This window comes from Cimex lectularius, unplaced genomic scaffold, assembly GCF_000648675.2.
Source record: "Cimex lectularius strain Harlan isolate CLEC.00 unplaced genomic scaffold, Clec_2.1 scaffold230, whole genome shotgun sequence".
Lineage (NCBI taxonomy): Eukaryota > Metazoa > Arthropoda > Insecta > Hemiptera > Cimicidae > Cimex > Cimex lectularius.
In genome coordinates this window covers 392,011-418,183 of record NW_019392809.1, presented here as the reverse complement: position 1 = coordinate 418,183, position 26,173 = coordinate 392,011, and the positions used below count along the sequence as shown (strand labels likewise).

The 26,173-nt window shown below is 35.9% G+C and overlaps 1 protein-coding gene across 1 annotated transcript; it reads right to left on the bottom strand.

The window, feature by feature from the left end:
- Window positions 1-573: 573 nt before the first annotated feature.
- LOC106672370 (eukaryotic translation initiation factor 5B) lies at window positions 574-26,046 on the bottom strand. The gene is made up of 19 exons (XM_014403746.1): window positions 25,586-26,046; window positions 25,355-25,429; window positions 25,118-25,271; window positions 18,278-18,844; window positions 18,089-18,194; window positions 17,832-18,025; window positions 17,369-17,774; window positions 17,046-17,299; window positions 16,730-16,948; window positions 16,454-16,671; window positions 16,268-16,391; window positions 16,032-16,199; window positions 15,772-15,948; window positions 14,182-14,445; window positions 3,973-4,049; window positions 2,739-2,946; window positions 2,558-2,653; window positions 907-1,068; window positions 574-831 (listed from the first exon to the last, which is right to left on the bottom strand). Exons 1-19 carry the CDS (start codon window positions 25,633-25,635, stop codon window positions 724-726), a joined length of 3,627 nt encoding a protein of 1,208 aa, XP_014259232.1. The 5' UTR covers window positions 25,636-26,046; the 3' UTR covers window positions 574-723.
- Between the last annotated feature and the right edge of the window lie 127 nt (window positions 26,047-26,173).

Below are 26,173 nucleotides of genomic sequence, written 5' to 3'. Positions count from 1 at the left end.
AGAAAACAATATCAATATATTAAAACTTTCCTTTTTTCCTCACTTTCAAATATCGTGTAATAAGGATTCGTTTTTCGGCGACTTATGAAGTGGCCACAGGATACTGTTTGCGAAGTAAATACTTAGGTAATTATTATATTAATCCATATATGCACTTAGTAGCCATAATTGACTGTATTAATTATTTAACGACAGTAGAGTCTAGTTGGTGTTCGAGTGGATCGAAGTCTCGATAGCTCAAGTGATTAGAGCAGCGGCGTATTGAGCATACGCCGAAGATCGGGGTTCGAATCCCGTTCGTGACACTTCCTTTTTTCATCTCAACCAAGACATTAGATTAAAAGTAAAATTAATATGGTCAAGTATGACTACTAAATGCATATATGGTTAATTTAATAATTTCGAATACAAACATGTTCCATCTTTCTAAAACAGGTTATTTTTTTAGTAAAAATCAAGTTAATATATTATTCGATTATGTTCTAATTTATTTACCTAGAGGAGTTCCAATGAGTAAGACATAAGCCCAGGTGGGTTCTGAACCAGATGAAGGGGATGAAATAATCTATAACATTTCCGTACGAAACATATATATTCACTTTTTTATTTATATATATAGTATAATACATATAAAGGGAGTTGCGAGATGAGTGGTTGTTATAATCGTGGATTATAATTAATTTCGAAATTTCATTTTTTGAGGCAGGTGGAGCGGGGCGGAGATTAGAGAATTTGGAATTGCTTTTTCAATTCTACCATCAGCTGCCAGTCGGTCTTGACCAAGTCTTCTCTGAAATAATCCTTGCAAGCGTCTATGCTCTGTCTGGATATCTGGAAAAGAAATTCGGCCGGGTCAGTCGGCTGGGTAACCGGCAAAATGTAGACTCCAAGTCGGATTGGACTTACTTTGGAGACCAAAAAGTCTTTCTCGTCGAAGTGCCTGCCGAACATTTTCGGTGACTCGCCCGGGATCGGCTCAATCTTGATGCACACTTCCTGCCCCTTCCGTGCACTCTCGACCGGCTTGTGGTTGTTCTCGATACTCGTTACCACTCCCAATTCTACGAACTGAACATATCAAAATTAAGTTTTCATTTTTAAATTGCTCGCCTGAAGACTCGGCCGGCGGCTTTTCACTTTTTTACATATCGTTTAGCTGCGCAACGTACTCTCGGACTTCCGTTGCATTACGCGCCTTGCATGCCCTATTGGGTTTACCTTTCAAAATCTTTTAATTGTTATCAAATAAAATACACGGTCAAACGAATCATATTAATTCTTTTCATGCATGAATTTGGTAAATATGAACGATATTTAAAAAAAAAATAACACTAAGAAATTTGGTAAAGGCAGACACGAAATTGTTACTACTTTCTCGTAAAACGTATTTGATTTTTAACAGGTCGGTAGAAAAACTAAACTGCTTACTAAAGAATTTTAAAAGAATAAGCGAATGAAGATCAAAAAAGTACAATGGTTACGGAATTAGTACGACAGGTTCACTTTTTAACAGAACTCTGTATTTATTTAACATTCATTTTGTATAAATCGACCTGAACAATTCTGAACAAACAAGTTTAATTAAAATGAAGATCCCATCAACAAATGGACGGACAGCCGCCCTGCGTACACTTGACTACCAAAAACCGACTTTTAAACGTCTTAAGTGTGCACTTTGACTTTTTTTTCCATCTCAAACTTTAAATTCGAACCTCCGCACGGCCTGCTCGTAAATAAATGTAGGCCAAGTTGTTCGTTAAAAAACGCAATTCAGGTCAGACAATGAGAAAATAAAAAGAAGAAATAAGAAAAGGAAACATGAGTCCAATTGAATTGAATAAAATTTTTCATCAACCCTGCGCTTTAAAGGAAAACGAGTTGGGTAGATAAACTGCGTCTCGAGTATCGTGCACATTTTCTTCTCAATATGATGGTATCATTCAAATTTTAAGTTTACCTGGCAGTAAAAACAGTTTTCCAAACGCTATAAGTTCATCCTGAACGTCCCTCGAAAGATCTATCTAATTATCAAATGACACATTCGTTTAAGTTTAATGTATTTTTTATCAAATTAAATGAACTGTAAAAATAAGAAATTAAAAAGAAACAAGCGATCAAAATTAAAATGATTTGAATTTTTCTAGTTCTTTTAGTCTACTTTTCGTACAAGAGTGTACATTACCAAGAATGACATACAAAAACATGTGTTGCGTTTAGTCTTCATAAAAGCTTTCCTGTTACGCTGATGCTTTCACGTCGTTTATTGTCAAGGACGTATACGGAAATAATAATGCAAATCAGTATATAAATATCTAGTTTCTTATCTTAATATTAGCTTTCAAAAGCCAATATGCCGGGCCTGTCTTGCATGCACACTATGGAATTTCAATTGTTTTAATAACTGGTGAATATTTTTTTTACGCTCTATGTATGTACGGTTACTCTAGTCTTATGATCAAACAAGAAATGAATATAGCGTTTGTGTTAAGACGTTAGCATCGACCAGAGCATGAAAATAATTATTTACTTTTTCTATTTAAAACAAAAATATTCTCACCTCTTTGGTTGGCACACAAATCGGGGTACCCTCCCGGACGATTCCGGCCTCGACCATAACACCGACCACAATCGGGTCTCGAGAATTAAAAACGAACTAAAACAATTAAGAGAAAATTTGCATTCAACGTTTAAAGAAGGCAAAACAAAAAATGATCATGAAGAACAAATACGGCACTAACCTGAGGAAGGATTCGAAGCTTGCAAGGGAAGACGGCGATAGATTTGAATTCTTCCCTCTTCTTCGCTTTAATTTCGTCCCTAAAAGCGATGAACTTGTCGAAAAGGTGATAGATTATGTCAGCTTGGAATATCTTCACACCAAGACTATCAGCAAGCTCTTGGGCATCCCTGTCTATCTTAACGTCGAAAGCTAAGATGACGGCGTACCTGAAAATAAACAGCAGATTATCAATAAAACTACACTCACAAACTGAAACATCAGAGAAAAGTTTAGCTTTTGATTTTGAATATCGCTGGGCTGGACAAATAAATGGATTCTGGAGTGAAAAGCTCGTTAAATGGCTTTTATTTAAAATATGGCCTTTCTTTCGGCGATTTGCTCTCGAAGAAGTCCATTCCAAGATTAACAACATTAGCAAATGGACCTGCACCAACCGATTATATTTGTGTGCTACTTCACCAAAAGAAAAAAATGCGCGATCGGTGGGATTTGAGAAAAATTCTTTACTATGAAGTCATCATAATAAGAAATCGATAAGTTTTCCTCCAAGATAAGCACACAAGTCGCCGTACTTCCTCTAATTATCCAATTTTACTTGAGTCTCTGTGCCGACAGACAAAAAAGCGAAAAAATGCGGACCAGGATATAAAAGAACCAAAATAAATAAATAAACAAATTGTTAAACATTTTGAATAAAAACATGGACATTGATCGAAGCCGATAGAACGAGATCTATTCGGGGAATTATTCTAAGTATGTTATTTCTACTATAGAAAACCGCTTATTTTCTGTCGAATGAGAGATCCACCTCCATTACAGAAGTTGATTTATATTCAGTCGTAAAACGCAGACGTACAGACAGGAAATCCGGAAAAGGTTTGCATTATTTTTTTACACTATACGAATAATAAGCGTGAACTTCTCAAGGATACTACTGACGATCCTATCTTGACATTTTAGCAGCAAGAGCAGCTGATTAAATACAATTTTTAAAGACGTTTTATTTGTAAACATTGCCCTCTAGGGTGTAAACAACTTAAGACGATAATTTTTTGTCGTATAATACTGTTATTTAATGTTCCGTTCGAATAAGTAAGTGGAGAACGTTTTTATCCAGCGAGGTGAATGAATGATCATGTACATAAAAAATAACTTTCAGTTCAATCATTTTTTGAATTGTTTGTGCTCACTTTAAATACATTGAATTTTTAAAGACGAACTCTTATACTTACTGACTTTCGTGTTCCAGCATCGTCGAGGCTTTCATAACGTCTTTCTTGACAACAGGGCCAATCCTTATATTAGCGTACTGCAACAGAGAAATTATTATTATTTTTTTAAAGCAATGATTATTTTATGTGATGCTGTGCCAGTTTCGTTAAGGAAGGCAACATGGAAGTGGTTTGTTTAGCACGGTTGATGGGATGCATCCTGACGTCGGGGAGTTCGCGTGGGACTGACCACGTGACAAGCCAAGAATGAGTTGTTTTTTTGATAATTATTATTATTAATATGACACTACAAAAATAGCACCACACTTTATGCCCTGAATATGACCCAAATAAAGGTCGAAACGTTGGCAAAATAATGAAAAAATGTTTTTCCAAACTAACTCATTCTTGACCGTTCCTCACTTCAAAAATTATTAATTCAATAGCTTAACAAGAACAAAAATTGAATCGTATAGGTTAAATTTAAAAAGGCCGACGTCGTTTTATGTTGTGCGTTCGCCAGGTTTCATAAGATCTACCGTCGCATTTTTCGATTTCAAACATTAGGCTTGGCTACGCAAGCGACAACGAGTTTATTCATTGAACTGGGAGAACGTAAATAAAGCGAGGGAAAGATAAGATACCGTGTAGGCAAAACTTTGCACTTTAAGACGATGTTTATGTGTATTGTGGGGGATTTTTTTTTACCCCTTTTCGTTTGTGTATTTCTTACGTGCACTTTCCAAATACCATATCTGGAGTCGTTGAAAACGCAGTTTATTCAGAGTTCTAAATAACCTTTTCAACATGACATTTTCAAACCGCATGTTTTTCTACTCTATAACTACCGTTAAAAAATTATAATTTCTAATTAGAAACAGATTTCGAAAAGTGAAAAACTATTTAAGCGCTTGAATTTTTTAAACCAATAAATGGAATGGACCCTCAACAAATCGACAAATTGCAAAAAAAAAAAAGAGGGCTACTATTATTTAGTTGTTTATTTCAAAATATATGTATTTTTATCGTTATATCAATTACAACATACTTATTTTTATGCAAACCCAATTAAACGAGATCAGAAATACATGTTTTAATAAAAATTGTGTAATTATGATGGCTTGAAAAAAAATTCAACAAAACACCGGACAACCATTTAGTGCTAGATTAATTAAACTAACCATTTATAACCTAGTTTTATTCTTAATAACGCTTATTGTCAAATATATCCCATTCTTCAACAAGAGCGGTTTGAACCTGTTCTCAACGCTTGTTAGATGCCTAACATGGTCTAACCCGTCTCTTTATCATGTTCCATGGGTTCCATGACAGGAAAAAGTGCTGGCCTATTCATTGTAGTATTCCTGCACCTCCAAGTAACAACTCGAACTACATGCGATCGAGCATTATCATGCATACGAAGTTGTCCCCCAATAAATAGAGCGAACGGGACCACAGCTTTCAGAAGAACGTCCTCATTGTACCTTAGAGCAGTCAAAGATCCATTCTGTATGGTAATCAGTCCGGTGTGGGCATGGACGTTGATTCCACCCCATGCCATAACTAACTCTCTTTGTAAAGACTCACACAATGTACATGAAAGCGTTCTCCATGTCTTCTCCAAACATCTGATTGCCACAAACCAAACTGGCACTCGTCGTTCCAAAAGAGAACAGCCTCTCACTGTTCAAGTGTCCAAGTGATTTAGGAATAGTCGCCATTCTACTCGATGACTAGTAGCACATCTGATGCGGATCGTCTAGAGGCAAGGTTATTCTCACGAAGCTGTCTGATGACTGTTTTAAAGCTCACCCTTACAATATGCACCGTTTCTGTACAAGGCAATTCCGTAGTGCGGTGAGAGCAATAAAACGTACATCGAGGTCAGCCACTACCTTCTTTTCTGATGGCCCTAAACCGATGTAGACCATCGTGGATCGCGGACTCAAGATTTGGGCTATGTACGTAGACTGTATGTACGCTACGGCCGTCGTGGCCAAAGCATCTGCCCTGGCGAAATCTCGACTTAAGAACCATGCTTTTAAGAAAATAAATTTTTTACTCAAATTTATTGTTTAGTCAAGTAAAACATTAAAAAAAACTCACTCGACAAGTCGGCTCTGGAAAAGGTGAAATTGAACAACTACTATAAAATAAAATAAAATTTGACACCCGGTAGTGACACTTTTAATAGTGTCTACGTGCTACATCTCGCTGCCCAGCAGGTCGCGAGGTCACTGCGTTTTAATCTCCTTGAGGGATTATTGGGGATAGTTCGGGATGTTAGGTTTAAAACTAAGGGATTGGGTTGTAATGAAAGGAGGTGTGGAATTTTATGTATCGGCATTTTATAACACTTTTACAAAGGAATTTTAAGGTCATTGTGGATTGTGTGATTAGATACATAGAAAAGAGCGTTTACTGTTGGCGGAAGATTTTGGAATGGGAAGTTTTGGTGCGATGATAGTTGGAAGGTTTGGTTGAACCCCACACTCAATGCCGAATATCCAAATGGATTTAATTATCGTCTCGTATAACAGCCGTTTATTATGAAGCGTCAGTTTTCTTTGTTTGTCTAGAAGTCGTGAGAAAGTTTAGTAACGTCTAGTCAGTTCCTGATTTTTTCATCTTGTATTTGGATTCCAAGTCAGTCTTTTGTCGATATACAGCCTGAGGTAGCGGACGTCATTAACTGTAGTAAAGGATATGTGATGTAGGTAAAGTGGTGGAGGGGAAAGGTTATGTGTTGGCTTTTATCTGCATTTATTTTTATCCGCCCTTTTTCAGCCAAAGTTCTATATTGAATGTGTGCCTGTAGGGAGCTACGTATGATCTTTTCTGGAGGACTGCACAATCATCCATAAAAGTGTGAATGGATATCTCGGGTTGGGGAGGGAGGATCATGGGACATCACTTTTTGGGACTCCAGCCTTAACGGAGTAACAGTCCGAGAAAAATGCTCCCCGATTGACCTGAAAGAAGCGGTCTGATCGGAATACGAGGATGTAGGTGAACGGATGGTTAGGGATGGTCTGGATTGTAAATGATTAATGTTGGGTTCACGTTCTAAGTCATTAATCTTTATATCTAGTTATTATGAAAATAAACAAATAAATACTTTTTTTTAGTGTAAAACCAGCCATATTTTTCGCATTGTTTCCCATTTAATATGTAGTTTTTATTTGATAGTTGGCTAAATTTATTATATGTAATTATAAAATTTATACTTAAATGTTGAAGAGGTAAATTTTGACTTTTCAAACTGTTATGATATCAAATTATGAAATCGATCACACTCAAAAATTGAAGAGGCAATATAAAACGAGACCCATTTCTTGACTTAGAGAAAACCAAGCCGGGCCTTCTCAATAATCGATGGATTAAAAATTCAGTTATAATGAACGAACTGCACAATCTGACGCGAAATGAACGAAGACGACTTTTTGTGTTTGAGTATTCCTGCTAAAAACAAACTTCTATCAGAGCGAACAAGGAAGTGGGGAAATGCAATAAACCACGTTTCATTTAGCCAGCAGTGGAAGTTTATTATCGCACAGAAGTCATTTGCCCCAAGGCTCGTTACCGATATTATTTTGCTCCGGCGAATTATGTTCTGTAATGTTACACCGCACCTAAAGAACATGTACGCCGCCCTTATACTCTGTTTACTCAGGATAATAGCATGCCTTCTACTGTTCGAGGTCGTGGGTTTTACTTTCACGAGATAGCCGATTTGAAAAATTATTAAAAAATTAAACCGTCAAATTTTCGCAATAATCTGTTGGTTTTTTATTTAAAGTTAGGAAGAAGTAATTCAAAGCACAAGGTCTTTTTTTACTAGATCCCTGCAATTATTAACTGAAAATTAGGAACTAAACAACTAGATCTGAAGAAATGAATTCCTTAAAAATGGGGACGAGTTCTATTTATAGATGAGGTGAGACGCTCAGGAGAAGGTAAGTCCCATGCTGTACGGTTATTCAGGTGGCATAATACAGTGGGTCATTTCTGTTCTGGGGTGGCATTTCCTTGAACATCCTCACCGAATTGGTTGTTGTAACTTCACAGAAATATTTACAAGACAATCAAAAACATGTAGTGCCATTTGCCATCCACATCGGTGAGAGATTTTGCTAATACAGGATAATGCTAGGCTCCAGAAAGCACGTATTGCGAATGACAACCTAAATGAGGTTGGCATTGACTGCTTGGTGTGGCCAGCTTGAAGCCCAGATTTGAACCCAATCAAACTCACTGGGAACCAACTAAAGCGACTGGTACGACGGCGAATCCCAGGTCCTAACACCCTAGAAGAGTTGGAAACGGCTGTTCTTGATGAATGGGAAAGAATTCCTCAGGATTTTATCAGAAATCTTTTCCGAGGAATGAAATGACGTTTAAGGCCCTCCATGCACAGGTCGACTCGCGTTCAATGCAACTGCTACGCACCTTTTGTCACAACTCAACTTCCTGTCGAAGTAGGTAGGCAACCTCTCACGGTTCGACACCATTTCGATCCGTTCTCGACTCGGTTGCGACGCAACTTGATTTCGACTCGTGCAACCTGCAGTGCACTGGAAAAATCGAGCTTTCGGGTTAATGTCCCATGGAGGCGTCAAACATAAAATTTGTACAAGAGGTGAAAAAGATTCCTGATTTGTACAATTACACCCTCTCTGCTTATTCCATAAAGGACACAACGGCGAAAGCGTGTAATGAGGTTTTTATGAGTTTTACCAATTATTACAATCTTCTGTATGTTTAATGATGTATAGATATAAAAAATATCTATGTCGTAGCAGCAGAACACGGCAATGCCCTCCTCATCAGTTGAACTACCCCCTTTAAAAAACAGTTTAGGGGTGATAAACCTCCTGGCAAAACCCAAATAGACTGAACAAAAATCGACCCGTGTACGGATATACGTTTAGGTTGAGCAGTTGCATCGCGTTCAAGTACGGACGTGATTCGTGCCAGAGGGGGAAATATTCCTTATCAAAGGGGACAAAAAAGTTTGTTTAAACCTTTTTATTTATTTTTAAAGTTTCTATTTATTTGTTCTTTATTTAATAATTTTTTTATAGATACATAATAAACGTTTTATTTTCAAATGTCTTATTTTTGCAATTAAACCTAATTTTCGTATGCAAAATATGGATAAACCTAAATACAGTAAAATTTAACAGTAGTGCGTTTATTTTGTCCATCAGTGTGTATTTGAACCTTTATTTTTTGTTTTTTCTGTCATGCCTGCCTGTCATAAATCGTCGATTCCCGTCAGTATTACTTCACGCCTTTTGTGCATTTGTTCGCAGGTTTATGAATATCTTCTTATTGAATTTATGCAAAATATGAATATAACTAAATACATTAAAATGTATGGATGGTGGTCCATCAGTTTTTTTTTTTTTTTTTGTGGGTTGTCACTTTCCAGCCTATAATTCATTCACATTACCGTACTTTCATCCCAACACGAAAAGAGAGTAACTGCGGTTGAATTGAAAGCAGGGCGGCCTGCCTTTGAGTACATCGGGCCTGGACCATCCGATCCTGTCTCATGACTCGTTCCATTAACGGTCGTGCGGAGGACGCATCGTTGTTTACCGTCGATGCGAACACGAGACGGCGATATAAAAAAAGTGTGGGGCAGTGGAGTCACATCCTTCACGAGGTGGTACGATCTCTCTTTTAAGGAAATCTCGGAGGGAAATGCAAAATCCACCTGCTCACCACCAAGTGGGCGATGCTGGTCGAGTCTACCACTCCGGATTTCACAAAGGCACGCTGCGTAGGTTCGCCGCTTTCTGCGATATATTTTAAACTTGTATGTAAGTGGGTGAAAAAAAGAAAACATAAAATGGGGATTGAAAACTTGTTATAAAACATAACGGCGATATTAGTCCTCATGGATTTCTTAAAAAATCAATTTTCCAAAGATAAAGCCACTCCCTTTAAGCTTTGAAATCCAGCTGAAAGAAAATTAATTTGTTGAATCTTAACTATAAATAATTTAATAAAGATAACATCGTCCCTCCAACCTTCGATCCACGTGTAAAGTAATTACAAACTGTAAACCTTTTAAATCAGTATGCCCCATACTCAGTAAATTTAGAGTACTGCACTCAGGAAAAGAAATTGCCAGAGTAAAAACTCGTACACCTTAACGGAACGGAATGGGAAGGTTTGTGATATCTAGAAGAAGCGACAAACTACTTAGGCAGATGGCGAAAACCATGTCTGAGTGGTTTTATTTCTGATTAAATATGCATTAATGGTTAATTACAAACAAAGCGATCTATCTTTCCATATAAAAATCAATGTGAAATTATTGTGATTATTTTTATTGTCCCATCGATCGAGAACCTGTTCTACGCTATGATTTCATTTTTATACAATCAAAGATTATCGTATCACAAAAAAGTCTTGTAGGTTATAAAAAACCAAGTTCTGATAAGTAGAAACTTTATGCACGTTAGCCCGGAGCGATCTTGCTTGTATTATTTCTAAAAATCGACGATATTGATACTCGTATAACTTAGACTGAACAATATTTATGTTCTAGCTTGATATACTCCGATCTTGTGCAACGGACACAATCGAATAAATGACCGACCGCCGAAGATCTAGTATCTGTCTGACAAAACCTGCGGGACTAGGCAGACTGAAATGATGGCACACGACCATAATCAACGGTATTTGTATAAAACTGTTAATCTTAAAACAAAATCATATTTATGCTGTATCATAATCTTGATGATAGTTCAGCTCTTCGTAACTGTGTCATTTTATGACCTGATCGGAGTCGATCATCTACAGGCTCACCTCGCAGACTGACACAATATATGTTTAAATACGAATGAGAGAGAGTTTTTTGATTTAACGGAGTTCAATAAATCAATCTTATTCATTACTTATTCACAGGATCCACACACTGTGCAATTGATATTCGCAGAATTATACCAATCGACTGCACTAATTTAATAATTTTAAGGTACTATGGCTAATCCTCTGAAAAGTCGATTTGAATCAAGAACGAAGAAAAAAGACGTGAGCGTTCTCGGGAGGCCGTGATATCCGCTTGCGCAACTTTTCGCTGTTGACAACGTTCTTTTACTTTTAACAAACGTCGATTGAAATACGAAAGAGTACCAGGGCCAGGCCAGCCGGCCGTAATCGCTGGCCCGCTAGTTGCGAGAGGACGGACATAAAGGAAATGGATCGATTAAAATTGAAATAATTTCAGGCACATATGGTTTTAAAAGTGATAGAGGCGGAGGATATATCATGTGGGTAGCTCACCGTGGGCATATACACCACAACGTCCCACGTGTTTCTCTTCGGAGTCGAGTCTCTTTTGTGCCAACTGGTTCCATGGGGTCGGCGGACAGGGGGCCGAGGGGGGCGAAAAGAGAAGGATAGAGGCGGAAGAAGGAGAGAGACGGAGAAGGACCGACCTCCTGCCTCCTCCATAACGGAGGCGAGTTTACAAGTACTTCCCCCCCTCAAGCTTTCCATCGCACACAAATCCCATCTTGACACTCACAAACCCACGATCCACACATTAAAAAAATATATACGTATTACATCAAGCCATAACTTACACATATATATAGTCACATAATTATCTACTTTCTATTTAAAAACGTGGTGCGGCGAGAGAACAATTTGGATTGTACGGTGAGAGGTCTTTACACACCTGAACCAATTTTTTATTTTAAGCCCTTTCAAATGGAACACAATCACTACAAGTGTTTGGAACCAGACTCGTATTACCAAGAGTACGAAAAATAGTCGAAAACAAAAAAATTAACTATAGGCAATAGTTAAAAACGTATTTTTATACTAATTTTTTAAATAACATCTCTTTAAAAGATAGTAATTACTCCATATGATAACCATGCTATCCAACCCTAACCATCCCCAAAATGTGTACATACTTTTACAAGTGCAACAATTACTAAATGTACTACATTAGTTTTATTACATATATGAATTCAGTAAATAAACGTTTAGTTTATTTCATGAACCTCCGATTTAAACTTGCATAGCATATGTTACGTTGCTACAACTAATGCATTATGTATACAAATAATTTAATTTCATCAACATATAAAAAAATAATGTCATGGCTTACTATTCTAGTCTCTCGAGAATATATCATTTTAAGCCCGGGTACAAGGGTTAACTTTGCTTCATAAATAACATGCACTGACTCAAGCACGCTAACAGTACACAAACTCACACATTATGCGGCAAATGTTGTTGGGAGGCAGTAGGCCCGGACTACCAACACTAGGCGGGTGACCTTCCTGGGCTGCTACGAGAGCCGAGTGGCTCAGGGAAACTATGAGGGCTATGGTTGGTACACATCCCTACCAAAGACCTCGTATTCAAGATTAATTAATTATGTTCGTTCAGTGGTCAGTCCAGGTGGGCCGCCCTCTGCCTGGTCATGAGGTCTCGATGAAACCGCACTAGATGTTAAATATCTCTCGTACCTTGTCTGAACCGACTCCCTTGGCAAGACATTGGTTATTGTCTGTGTCCCCTGAAACTGGTACAGAGGGTAACGAAAAGGTGCACGAGGCGGCCAAGGCTGAGACGTCCCAACCTTCGAACTTAACCTGTGTGGCCTTTGCCTCCGACCTAACGTAAAAGAGGGGTCATACTCTCCAGATTAAGAATAAACCATGCGAGGTTGATACATAGACTCTTACTTTTAGACTAAAGCCCGCGTATGTGCCCGGTATGTAAACAAAGATTACTAGATATGTCCCACGTATTTGAAGAGTGCCATTCCTTGGCATATAGAGAGCGCGATATGAGAATTGTGCTAGCAGCTAGTATCTGGTCCCATGTTCCGATTTTTAGAGAAAATATAAACTGTTTTACTGAATACAGTACTTTATTTCTTTGTGTATATGGAGCCTGAATGTATTTATTAGCATGATTGCGGAATATTGAGTACCCATCGACCCTCAAATAGATTAGTTACATGTAGGGGGTTATAGAGGAATCAAGTTCTCTACCACTCTGAGTGAATGGTATGTACATAGGAAATAATTTATTTAAGAGTGAGAGAGTGAGTGGGTGTAGATCTAGTAACTGGTTGTGTTGGGGGCTGAATTGATCTATCTGTTGACAACATCCGAAGCCCAACCTCGGTGGCTGAATGGATAAGACTGAAGTCTGACCCCAGGCTGCCAACACCCGAGGTGGGTGATTCTCAGGGTCTGCCAGTAATTTATTGTAAATTACACAAAAGCTGGAATTGCCGGTGGGCTGAAGAAGTGGTAGGTTCAGCTTCATACACGTGCATGAGTGCATATTCAAGTGTGCAGCAGAGCTTATATAAATCAGTAATCAGTACTATATTATTTGAAATGACTCTGGAAGAATGCAATTTATACTAACTCATGTCTAGAAAACATTAGTGTTCAAGTTAGCATTTTAAACAAAATAAAATAATGTTAAATGTGTTATCATATGTACTTTTGTAGGACCTGACTAAATAAAAAGCAGCATTAGTCATTTTGTAATAGCTAAGTTGTTAACAATGGTTAAATTTAAAAAAAAATCATCAACCTAGGTGTTACAATTTAATTTATTAACCATTTTAGAGGGCCTATTGTTTGAAAAACTATTTATTAAAATAAAATCATATTTTTTATGAGTGGCCATCTTAAATGGACAATGGAATCAGCCCTAACATATTTAAGAAAATATATAATTAATGATAATGATCAAATACTTAGTATAACATTGTTGGGATAAAACTTGAAAATCTATCTGTGCTATGCACAAAAGAAAGTAATACATATTTAAGTTAAATTTAAATGTTACTAAGCAACTTTTTTGCATATTGAGGCTCAAGTTATTAATAGTAAGCCTTTAGTTTGATAATAGTAAGCCTGGAAATGTAGTAATAATAGGCATAAAACAAAATAAAATTAATTTAATTGTAAACGTCAGCTTGGCAGAATAAGAGATTGAATAAATATTTATTTCATGACCGGTTGGAGTCACAGAATACTTCCTGCCTGAAATAGGACAGGAAATGGAGTTGTGGACTACTGATTAGTCTTGATTATTTTACAATTACAATCACTCATTTAAAATCAACACTAAACAATGAAATAAGTCTGTGTACTATTTTTTTATCGTACTGAAAATGCTTATTTATTTCAACCTATAGAAAAAAGTAGAAAGGATTAAAAACGAAAATCTTACCGGTATGTTGGATGTTCTAAGAAACTCGAGCAAAGCTTCAAGAGAACCTAAAGTAGACGCTTGAACATAAACTCCTCGTTCTTGAAGTTTTATGCTACTAAGTGCATGCTTCAGTTCTTTGGCGACTTCTTCCTTCAGAACATCGACTTCATCTGGCTTTTTGGCAACTCTGAGATTTAAGCCAGCAATGACTTTCTCAAAGTCTTTGGCAGCTATTTTTACACCTTGAGCCGCTTTGATCTCCTTATATTCCACATATGCATTCTGAAATTATACAATTGTAATTTACTGATTAATGAGTTTATTATTAAAAGGTAAAAGCTGATGACTGAAAATATACTGAATTATAAAAAATATTCAAAATAGTAAAGAGTAGAAGCAATTCGAAGTGATTGTTTTGAAATTTGATGTATAATAAAAATAAATCACTCTGGTGTGGGGTTACGTAGCAGCCAAAGGTATGGGCAAGGGAACGCCTTATAACATCTGAAGATCAGTAATGGAAAGGTTAACATGGTAACTTTTTTGCTTAGGTTTTAAAAAGATTGTAAAATAAACTAACTCCATTGTAGTAATGACAATTGGTATGAAAATTTTTTAATTACTTTCCAACTTTAAATATGGACTGTTTGCATGAGCATTTTTGATGGAAATTAAAAATTATATTTAAAAATTATTATTTTATTCAAATTATCAGAACTTAAATATACTTTCCAAATATAGCCATGTACAGTAGCAATTCTAACTTTTTTGTTTGTTTATACATAATTATGCATTTACAATGACAACATTTAAAAATAACATTTTTTAAATATTTTTATTTTTAAATTATGAAATGACAAGTGTTTACGTAGCTCATTTATGGAAAAATTTAACAAAAAATCATGATGATTTTAATTATTTATTATTATTACAATCATTTGAATAATTGACATTATATAATTTAACATTACAATTATGAATTAGGGTGGGTAAAAATTGTATCAAGAGTTAATTTGTTTCAATAGTAGAAACAATCAATTTTAGTAGAGTAGGTATTTTAATTGCCATCTAACTACATCATCCATAGTGATTAAAGTCATTCACCGAATGAAACTAATTTTTTTTTTAAGACGATGTAGTATGAAAGAGCAAGTCAGAGTCAAAGGATGGGAGAAGTTTCAATTCCATAAATTTTCAATAGAGTGACTTAGAAATATAACTTCCAACCTATTAATCCTAGCCAACTGGACCACCCGAGTGTGTCAGCTTGACTCCATAGTCATGTGTTCAATTCTCACCATTGGCCCTGGAATTTTTGACAGCCCCCTCCCCAAAAAACATCATTAAATTTGAAAAAACCGCATTTATTAATTTTAAAAAAATATTAAATTAAAATAAAGAAAAGTGCAGGGTTGGATACCACCACAACTTTCATGTCACGCATTCGCCTTGACTTGTAGAGATTAACGTAGAATTATTGTCTAAACTTTCTCCACTTTCGCTTACATTTTACGTGATTACTACCTTATGCAGTTTATATTTTTTAAACAACCTTCCAGAAAAATAACAGTATAGTTTAATAAAACTTAAACATAACTATCAACGTACTTTAACCCTGAGTTCTTTAAGAGGTTGCGGCATAAGAAGAGACCTAATTTGAGTTACTATTGGAGCTTCAGTTCCAGCCAATACTACTGTGTCCCCTTCTCTGAGATATCCATTAACTAAAATAACATCTATAGTTGTCCCAAGGCCAGGAAGAGCTTTAACTTCTAAAACAGTAGCCTGTAAATAAAATTGTGTATTATTCCTTTAAAATTAATCGTAGACAACATATTTTACAAAATAGTAATAATAATAATAATAACCTGCAGCTCTTCACTAAACATAAGTCTCTTTGCAAGCATGGTTTGACACGATTCGACTATGAGGGCTAAAAGATTGCCCATACCTTCACCAGTTGCTGCGGAAGTTGGTACTAGAGAAACATAACTTCTTACATCTGGATTATTGTAAAAGAGTGCAGCATTTAATCCCTACAAATACAGGTAATATTTTTTTTGTAAGATTGTAAATATTCAAATTTAAAGCCGAGTGAACAAACCTGTTCAGCGAACTGAACAATTACTTCATTTGTCCTTTGTTCAAATTCTAACTGTGTATTTGCAGCTTGCCCATTTATAACATCCCTAATGTCTTTCCTTGCCATCATTTGCCAGTCATATAACCTTTAGGAAAAATATTTAAATTATACTCATATGTTTGTTAATCAAGAAATTTGTCCACATACCTGTCAATTTTGTTCAGAGCTACAATGAAAGGAGTTTTCCTCTGTTTAAGTAAATTTATAGATTCAATAGTCTGTGGTTCCAATCCGTGCATAATATCGACAACAAGAATGGCAATATCACACAAGGACGAACCTCTAGACCTCAAATTGCTGAAAGATTCGTGACCGGGCGTATCAATAATTAGAAGGCCAGGGATTTTCAATGGCATTTGTGAAAACTACAATAAAGATGCACTGTAAGAAATACCATTACTGAAAGAGACGAGGGATGCTCACCCCTTTGACGATCTTGGCCTGCTCCTTAATTGCTTCTATAGGCACATTAGTTGCACCTATCTGTTGTGTGATTCCACCAGCTTCTCCGTCTTGTACATTCGTCCTTCGTAGTTTGTCCAATATTTTAGTCTTGCCAGTGTCAACATGTCCTAGTACACAAACGACAGCTGCTCTGAGTTCATCAAGACTTCTCTTTTTCTCGGCAGCCTCTTGTCTTTTCTACAAAAATGAATTTGACGTTTTAATAAATTTATAATTTCACTCTTACTAAAGAGAAAAATATTTTCCACAAAAAATACTGAATCTAAATACTAACCTTAATCCTATCAATAACTTTTTCCCTTTTCCTTTCTGCTTCAGTCCTTTTGTCCGACTTGCCCTCTTCATCTGAATCACTCCCCGAATTGTCAGTCTCACTCTCTTCTGAACTAGATTCACTTTCAGACTCAGTCATCGAAGAGCTTTCCTCTTTGCTCTTCTGTCTGTTCACTTGGTTCGGCTTCGAAGCCTCTTGAGGCTTTGCTTCTGGTGTCTTACCTTTTTCCCTAACCTCATCCGCTTTAGGCGCATCTAAAATGGAAAAAACTCATTCTCTGCAAGTGCAGTTGTTTTTCCCATATAAAATTTTAAATAAATTACCATCTTCTTTGTCAGATTCAATATCCCAAGAATCCTTGACATCATCCTGTTCAATTGGTTCTACTTTATCAATAATTTTGACCTCAACCGATTTTGGTCCTTGAGTACCATTGGATTGAGGTGGAGCTTGTGGTGGTTGTTGTTGTTGCTGCTGCTGCTGCTGTGGTATTAAATTCTTTTTAAGTTTTGTATAAACCGGTTTTTGTTTCACAGGTTTTTCTGTATCTTGAGCAGAAGAAATACTACTGTCTAATCTCATTTTGTTCATTGCTTCAAGCATTGCCTGGGCTCTAGCACGGTCGGCTTTTTGTTTTGAGTTCAACAACTTTCCTTCTGCTTTTAGCCTTTCCTTCTTTTCTTTTTCTTTCTGTTTCTTCCTCTCTTTTCTTTCTTGCTCCAAACGAATCTGAAATGTAAAACATTAAATTTTATAGGAACAGATAGAAACAAAACAAAGTCTTACTTGTTCTAATCTTGCTTGTTCAGCTTCTTCCTCCTTCTTAATCCGTTCTGCTTCTTCTGCAGCTAATCTTTCTTCTTCTTCCTTTATTTTTTTCAAAGCTGCTTGCATAGCAGCAATCGCTTTATTTTTTGGTTTCTTTTTGTCTTCTTTCTCTTCCTTTCCTTTTTTCTTTTTCTTCTTCTTACTTTCATCATCTTAAATTATTTCCATAAGTAAAAACAAAGAAATCGTAATATACAAGATAAGGGCTAGTTTACCTTCGTCTTCATCCCTATATTCAGTTTTCTCTTCTGTGGTTTGAGGTGGTGCTTCCACTTCGAGTTCTGGGGATTTTTCAATAGTTGGTTCATTTGAAGCTTGGGCCTAAAAATGTAAACAGTTTAAATTAACAGAAATAAATATCAATATTGGAGTATAAATAATGCAATTAATTTTTTTTTTATTACCTTAGCTTTGGCCTTTTCTGCTGCTTTCTTTGCTTTTTCTCTTTCTTTCTTTTCTTTTTTCTTTTGTGCAGCTGATTTAACAGTTTTTACTTCTTCGCCGTCATCATTTTCATTTTCATCATCAACCGGCTCCACAGTGGCCGAAGGTTCCTCGTTCTCAGCTTTTTTTTCTTTTTTCTTTTTTTTCTTTTCATCTTCTTTTGTTTCAGGTTTAGCAGACTCGGTTGGTGGCTTATCACCAGCACCTCCAGCATATTCGATTTCAAGTTCAGCAAGAATTTGATCTAGATCTTCCTCATCTTCATCTTTGCGCTTTTTTCTATTCTTCTTTCCTTTCTTTTCGTCCTTCTTGTTTGTTTTAACAACCTCAACCTGTTCTTCTTCTTCTGTGTCGATTGCATGAGGAGGTTCCTCCTCCTCCTCATCATCATCATCAACAGCCAATGAAGCAAAACCTCCTTTAGAGGTTGTAATGGGTACATCATCACTATCACTATCAGACTCCTTTGCTTTTCCTTTTTTCTTTGATTTACTTTTATTTTCCTCAACTGCTAACCCACCTTTTCCCTACAACCAATTATAGAATAATATATGAGAAGCATTTTACAATTATATCTGGAAAAAAAATTGTTTAATGCAAATTAAGCAACAAAAATAAGGGAGGAAAATAACACATATTAATGACAATTAGTATTTAACATACTTTTAATTTGATTTTATTAATAATTGTTGTTAGGCCATTGATTTTGAAGGCAGAAAAATTATCATTTATATTTATTTGTCTTTTGATGTTTTAGCATCATTCATGCAGTTGGATTTATTAAAACTAAAATTAAACTAAATACAACAATAAATAAAATCAATAAAACTTGAAATCGACAATGTGTAACATGGTTGCAAGAGGCCAGACACAACTATGTGAAATATTGCCAGTTTTATGTTGTTTTGTTTTTTTGTAAATTCAAGGTAATAACATTACATCAATATGGCCATGATGCCAAAACATCAAGAACAGATAGATATAATTTAATATACCTACCTTCAAAATAAATGGCATAAAACAATAATTAATACAACGGGATAAGGACAACAAAAACAAGGAAAGAAAATACCTTACATAAAGATTAATTAATTGAAAGATGTTATTTGGTCAATCGGACCCCGAAATCTAATGACTTTATTTTAAGTTTATTTTAACTAATATAAAAGAGTTACCATCAAACAAACCATTCTTACATTGTCAAAGCAAGAGTATCTATAAATGCACCAACAAGATAGAGTTAATAGAAATAGGCATCTCCATTTAAACAAATAGCAGTGCTTAAAACACAATACTTTTTCAAATGGAGGATTGGTTGACTTGGCAGCCCAGATCAAATGGTGACAGATTGTTCATTCTGCATTTTTATCATTTGCAATTCTTAAGCCCTCTTGGCTCCTTTGACTCGTGCACAAACACCGCCCCAAGAGCAAGTGGTTCGAGGGTGAGGCAAGAACAAGTACATTCTTGCCTAGGGTCCCATTGGCGAGTGTGTACTGACATCATTGGTTGTCACAAACTTTTACTCCACACCTCCCACCTAACCAAATAACAAGTTTCACAACCTAAAAGAAGAGTGCAGAAAAGAACCCCCCAAGGTTCAATGCACCATAATTTTTTAGAAATAGATAGACTAACTCTGCTTTGATCTCAAAGAAGAAGTCAATTACTCTCGAAAACTGTTTTAGTTCACCAACAGTGGCTGGAAAACCTTAGCACCATAGTAACATGGTACTTAGAAAGGGGTGAAGAAAAGTATGCCTAATAAGAATTAATATAGTTTTGCTGTTTACGTCTGCTCTAGAGGGGTGAATAACTCTGTGGAGACTGCAGCAATTTCCACGACCAGTATGGAGTGATTCTGTTATCGAATTGTTCAGATTTTTTTTTTTTTAATAACCAAATAACAAGTTTCACAACCTAAAAGAAGAGTGCAGAAAAGAATGCCGAATTTCCTAACAGCTGTGTCAAAAGACTAAATTTAAACCAAATGTTTTTAATTATTTCTCAATAAAGGATTGTGTGCCATGTCGTTGGCTTTAAAAAAAATTTAAAATGGTCCTAACAAATATTTTCATATGGAGAATTAATATAGTTTTGCTGTTTATGTCTGCTCTAGAGGGGTGAATTACTCTGTGGAGACTGCAGCAATTTCCACGACCAGTATGGAGTGATTCTGTTATAGAATTGTTCAGATTTTTTTTTTTTATTATTGTTGCCCACTCATCCCCTCACGAAAAAGCTAGTAGGCACTAACCAGCTGCTGTGGGGCAGCCCGGTGGTGAGCGAAGACCCTGCTAGTTTTATTTAATATCATATATTTTGTAATAAGTAAAAATGAGCAACTCCAAATAAATAAACGCAAAAACTTCCACGCCTCTTAATTTTTGCCAGGCTTACTGGAAAAATAATTTATACTACTCCACCACTTTGTCAAAAACAATATTTTCAATGCATTTTTCTTTTAATTTGTATTATATTTTAATGCCTAGCTTTATTGTACGTCTCGACAGAGCTACATACGTCCATGTGTCAATGTTGTGTTTTTTGAATTTATAATCAAACTTATTTTCTCAAAACTTTGTTCTCATGACTTGTTTATGATCATAGCAAATGAAAGATGGACCGTTTAAAAAAAAAAAAAAGGCATTTCGCTATCTCCTCGTGTGTCTAAATATATTTCAGGGATGTGCACATCTCCCTTTTTATTCCCAGTTAATATTTTGCAGTTTAGAATTGTCCGATCAATTTTTCTATTAAACAAGTCCTGTTTCATAAACCGTCTCCTATGCATAAATTTCTCAATAGCATAGCAACAATACATCCTGCTTTTAAGTACATTTCTTGGTAACCCGGCTACGTCACCAGCTATTGACTTAGTATGATTTAAGAAAATACACTTAACCATTTCCCCTGGTAGTTGTTGTTCAATGTTAAGATTATTAGTATTTTTCACTTCCTCGTTTCTAGCTTCTAATATAGCTCTATTATATCAGATAAACCTAATGGCCAAAACTCTTCAGTTAAATTATCGCGTAACAATTCCTGGGGTATTTCAAGTTTTTCATGAAATTATTTCTGATATGTAATAACCAATCTGAGAAATTAATGGAATCTCCATCTGCATTCTTGGACAATTTGAATTGCTGAAAGCTATTCATAAACTATTTTTTAAGCATAAATTGGTCTTCTGCCTCGTTTTTTAAAGACTGGTAAAACCTGTTGAAAGTCATCAATATAAAAATTTCCCCAGCAAATGCACGATCGACATTAAAAACATCTAATGTCCTATCAATAGGGGATAATAAAATTTGGGGAATCATAAACACCTCAACCCATACAAAAATGAGACCAGTTCAGCGTGATATGGTCTTCAATAAAATTTAACAGTAACCTAAATGTGATAAAAACGTTCGTAACTTTGCAAATTGAAATCAGTTTTTAGCAAATTCGATTGGTCTTAAGTAGTTATTTAATACTATGTAAAAATGATACAGCTCCCTGGAAAATTGTTCACAATTTTAATCCGAACAAAACCAAGATGTAGCTAATTTCCAGATTTAAAAAAATACTTGTTTACAAATTAGGCTTATTTTGTAGAAAAAATTTTCTTCTTTCCAATGGAGAATGACATGATTTTTTAAAGTTTAAACTGAGAAAATAGTGAGAGAAATAAAAAATTCTATTAACACGTTGCGTTTACCCTCCCTCTATCTTTTTCTCTTTCTACACCATTAAAATCCTTCTCTCTCTCTCTCTCTCTCTCTCACACACACACACACACACACACGCACGCGCGCACGCACGCACGCACGCACACACACACACACTTCAGACAAAACTTTATTAATATTATACAGAGAAGTAATAATAAAAAATGAAATTTCAGAAAGCAATGTGGAATGAAGTCAGTATTGTCAGGACATCTGAAAAACACGGTCATCAATAAACACATGATGTACAGATTCTAGAAGGCGCATTCACTAACAGGCTGTGGAGACCTACACTCTCGTGCAAGAAGTTTGAGGCTCATAACACAACCTTGAAAGGAATAATATCGAATAATGAACAAAGTAGAGGGATTATTGGGTTGCCCGGAAAATAATGCACGTTTTCATATTTTCTTTCAATTACCCCTCTTCTATACAGGGTGTCCTTTTTAGAAGACCCGACTGAATTTCTCTTGTACCAACACCAATATCATAAAAACAAAAAATACATATTTAATATTTTTTAGTCTAGTTTCAATTTTTTACATTTTTTTGTAGAAAAATTATGCAGGGTACCTGAGACCCAGTTCGACTTCAAAATTTCAAATACGGCCCTCCCTATACAACCTGACATATTTTAAAGGATTTTGTACTCTGAAAACAATGGTGCAATCGGATTTGAAATTAGTCAAAAGAAAACAATGTTGTTTGAGAAAAAAAAAAAAAAAAAAAAAAAAAACCTAGGGTGACCGAGGAGACTATCAGATCGGGCCATGAAGTCCTTCTATCCCCTATCCCGGAAATTATCATTCAAATAATGTCTACCCTGAAAAAACTTGTGTGCAGGCCATCCGTTAAGCTGGAGAATCATTTTGTCATCGTTGCAGAGGAACGTCATCTATCTCAATAAAGTGAAGCACTGAGCATTATTCAAATTATTTTCGTAGAAATAAGGCCCAATTAATTTATTTCCGAGAAGTCCACACCAAACGTTGATACTGTGAACCACCTGATGATGATGAGAGTACGAAATTCTCAGATTTTAGTATGCCATTAGAGGTGAATTTGGATTCATCCGTCCAAAGGTTGTATGGAAGAACTTCAGCCTCCCAAATCAACATTTGTGCAAGGAACATTAGACGCCTATCATAAACAGAGTCCAAAAGTTCAAGCTTTTTGCCATAACATTGTCATCTTTTGACCAATTTAAAATCTGATTGTACCATTGTTTTCAGCATAAAAAATCCTTTGAAATGATGTGTCAGGATGTATAGGGTCGTATTTCAAATTTTTAAGATGAACTAGGCCTGCGGTATTCTTTTTCTCTAAAACAAAGGTAAAAATTTGAAACTTGCCTAAAAAATATTAAACGTATTGTTTTTTGTTTTTTTTTTGATAGCGACAATGGTTCAAGAGAAATTCAGCCAAGCCATCTAAAAAGGACACCTTGTATAATAAACTGATTACGTTTGATGGATTATTCTTTTGTACGAATGTCAACACTTTTTAATCTCTTCCAAACAAAAATGATTGTTTACCTTAGTATTATTTTGTTACTTGGAAAAATATTCAACCTTTTCTAAGATGTCAAGGCGTGATTTTCGCGTATTCTCATTTTATGAGTTTAAACTCGGTTGGGACGGTGACCAAATGGCCAAAAATATTAATGCAGTCCGGGGCGACGGCAGTGAGAGCATCATTCAGAGATAGTTTAAAAAATTTTGAGAAGCTTTAGCCTAGAAGACGAAGAATGTCGTAGAAGGATTTCTTCCTTAAATGATATGCTCTGTGAGCTTTGGTCAAACAAAATCTCAGAACAACTGCTTGAGAATCTTTCAGTTAGCAAATCGACCATCACTGATCACCTTAAAGTAATTGGAAAGATGAAAAAACTCAAAAGTTGGGTTCTTTAAAAATCGGAACAGAAACGAACCTTTTCGGCATATAATTGTTACTTGTTGTACTGTTGAAAAGTGGATTCTCAAAATTCTATTCAGCAAGTGTAAATAAGTTGCAATCACGCGGGGAGAAGTGTATTGAGAGTGATGGAAGGTATTTTAGTTAATAAAAAAGTTTAAAATCATTTATTTAATTATTTTTATTTTATAACCATAAACCTGAATTATTTTCCGGACAGCCCAATGAAATCAGTGTTCTATAAATAAAGAACAGGGCATACAATAGCTCTTGAGGATGGAAGTATAAACACCCTGAGTTTCTACATTCCAGATGTTTAACATATCCATGATAATAAGAATAATAATAACCTCCTCTCCACAAGAGAAATGATATAATGAAAAATGTCATTTTCTGCTTAAATCCAAATAAATATATTTTGCAATTTTTTATGTCTTCAAGAACTCTTAGCAATCCTATTTTGTCTTACGTTAAAGATGAATTTAAACATTTATAGAAACTTAATCCATATATGTTTAGCAGTGATAATTGGCCATATTAATTATTTCAATTAATTAAGGTTTTTAGTTGAGATAAAAAAGTCAATGGCACGCGGGATTCGAACCCACAATCTTTGGCTTGATACACCGCTGCTCTACCACTTATGACACTATCGTGACCTCAATCCACTCGGACACCAACTTCCCATCTCAACCGCACCTTTTGAATTTTCCCTTCTTTTTGTCATTTTTCAATGACTTTTTTATCTCAACTAAAAACCTTGGTCAAGCGGATCACGAAATTAGTGAATTTAATTATTTCAATTAAATTTTTTTTTTTAAGTTATTAGTTGAGATGAAAAATAGCAAAAAGAGGGAAAATTGTACGTTGAGATGAGGAGTTGGTGTCTCAGTGAATCAAAGCCACGATAGCTCAAGTGGTTAGAGCAGTGGCATATTGAACCAAAGGTTGTGGGTTCGAATCCTGCTCGTGACTTTTTATCTCAACCAAAACCTTAGATAGAAAAAGAATAATTAACGGAAATAATTTATAGAAAAGATTAGCACGTTTTAGAGGTTGAAAAAAAGTGAACATCATGCAATAAAGCCGTATGCAACAAGTGCCAAAATATTTGACCCAAGACAATAAAATATCTCTGTGGATCAAAAATGAAGTTTGTTTGTATTTTTTTACCTTTTTCTCCTTTTTCCCTTTGGTAAAGGCATCTTTGAGTTCTTCAGTTATCTCTTCCGCGTTATCTCCCGTTTTCCCTTTTTTCTGTTTAATTTGTATCTTTTTCGTGTGGCCCTCCTCTTCCGACTCGGACAGTTCCTCTACGTCTCTTCTCCTGGAAACAAGTGAGGAGACTTTAGAAAAATGTCGAACAAGCGAGACACAGCGGACGACCATATGGACGTAAACGATACTGACTTTTTCTCCTTTTTCGCTTTCTGTTTTGCGTTTGTATCATCCTCCACCTCCTTGTCTTGAACTCCAGAAGATTCACTAGGACGAGAGAAAAACGGGAAAATTTAAAAATCCAACAAAGTTAAAGGGAAAAGTCGGAAAAAATCCGGTGAGGTGGGTATTGCGCAAAACCTTTTCCCCGGTTGAAAAAAAAAAAATACAATTGTAGGACATTGTAAAAAAATGCAGACTCACACATTATCCTCGTCCTGCTCTAACTTCCTCCCTTTCTTAGGTTTCCCCATCCTGACGGCTTTGACCCAAAATCCGAACTGGATATTCGTATATTGTCGAACATTAAAAAAGAGCGAATTTGGTGATAATCCGGCAGAAAGTGAATCGGTGCGAGCCCTCGAGTAAAACGCGAGCGACGGGTCGAAAGGTGAAGTCGGAAAGAAAATGCTCCGTGTGATTCGAATGTGTGTCCGTCACTTCGAGAGCGATAGACTGGTGTCGAAACAAAGTACGTGAGTCGTGAAGTAACCAAACTAGAAACTGGAACCGGACTGGAACCGCACTGCCAAAGCCTCCTTCATCGGCGGCGAGCGCCCCTCGCCAAGGAACAAAAGCCTCTCACACTCTCAACCCGGCCTCCCGACCGTGTACGAAAATTAACCCGATGCCGATCCAACCTGCCTGGAACAGCAATTTTCCTTTTAAACTGTTTCCGACAATTGTTGACTTTACGCTCAGACGCATCAATTGATGTAACTTTAATAAATAATAAACATTTAACATCTATTTACTACTCATAAAAAAGATATGTGTACACAAAATGGAATG

Bases quoted from the DNA above. Each gene is read 5' to 3' on its own strand.
- LOC106672370 (XM_014403746.1), bottom strand. From the start codon at position 25,635: ATGGGGAAACCTAAGAAAGGGAGGAAGTTAGAGCAGGACGAGGATAAT. The intron at 16,949-17,045 runs GTTAGTATTTAG...TCATTTTTGTAG, and splicing joins AAGTTATTGATAGGATTAAG to AAAAGACAAGAGGCTGCCGA. The intron at 16,392-16,453 runs GTATGTGGACAA...TTTTTCCTAAAG, and splicing joins GCTCTGAACAAAATTGACAG to GTTATATGACTGGCAAATGA.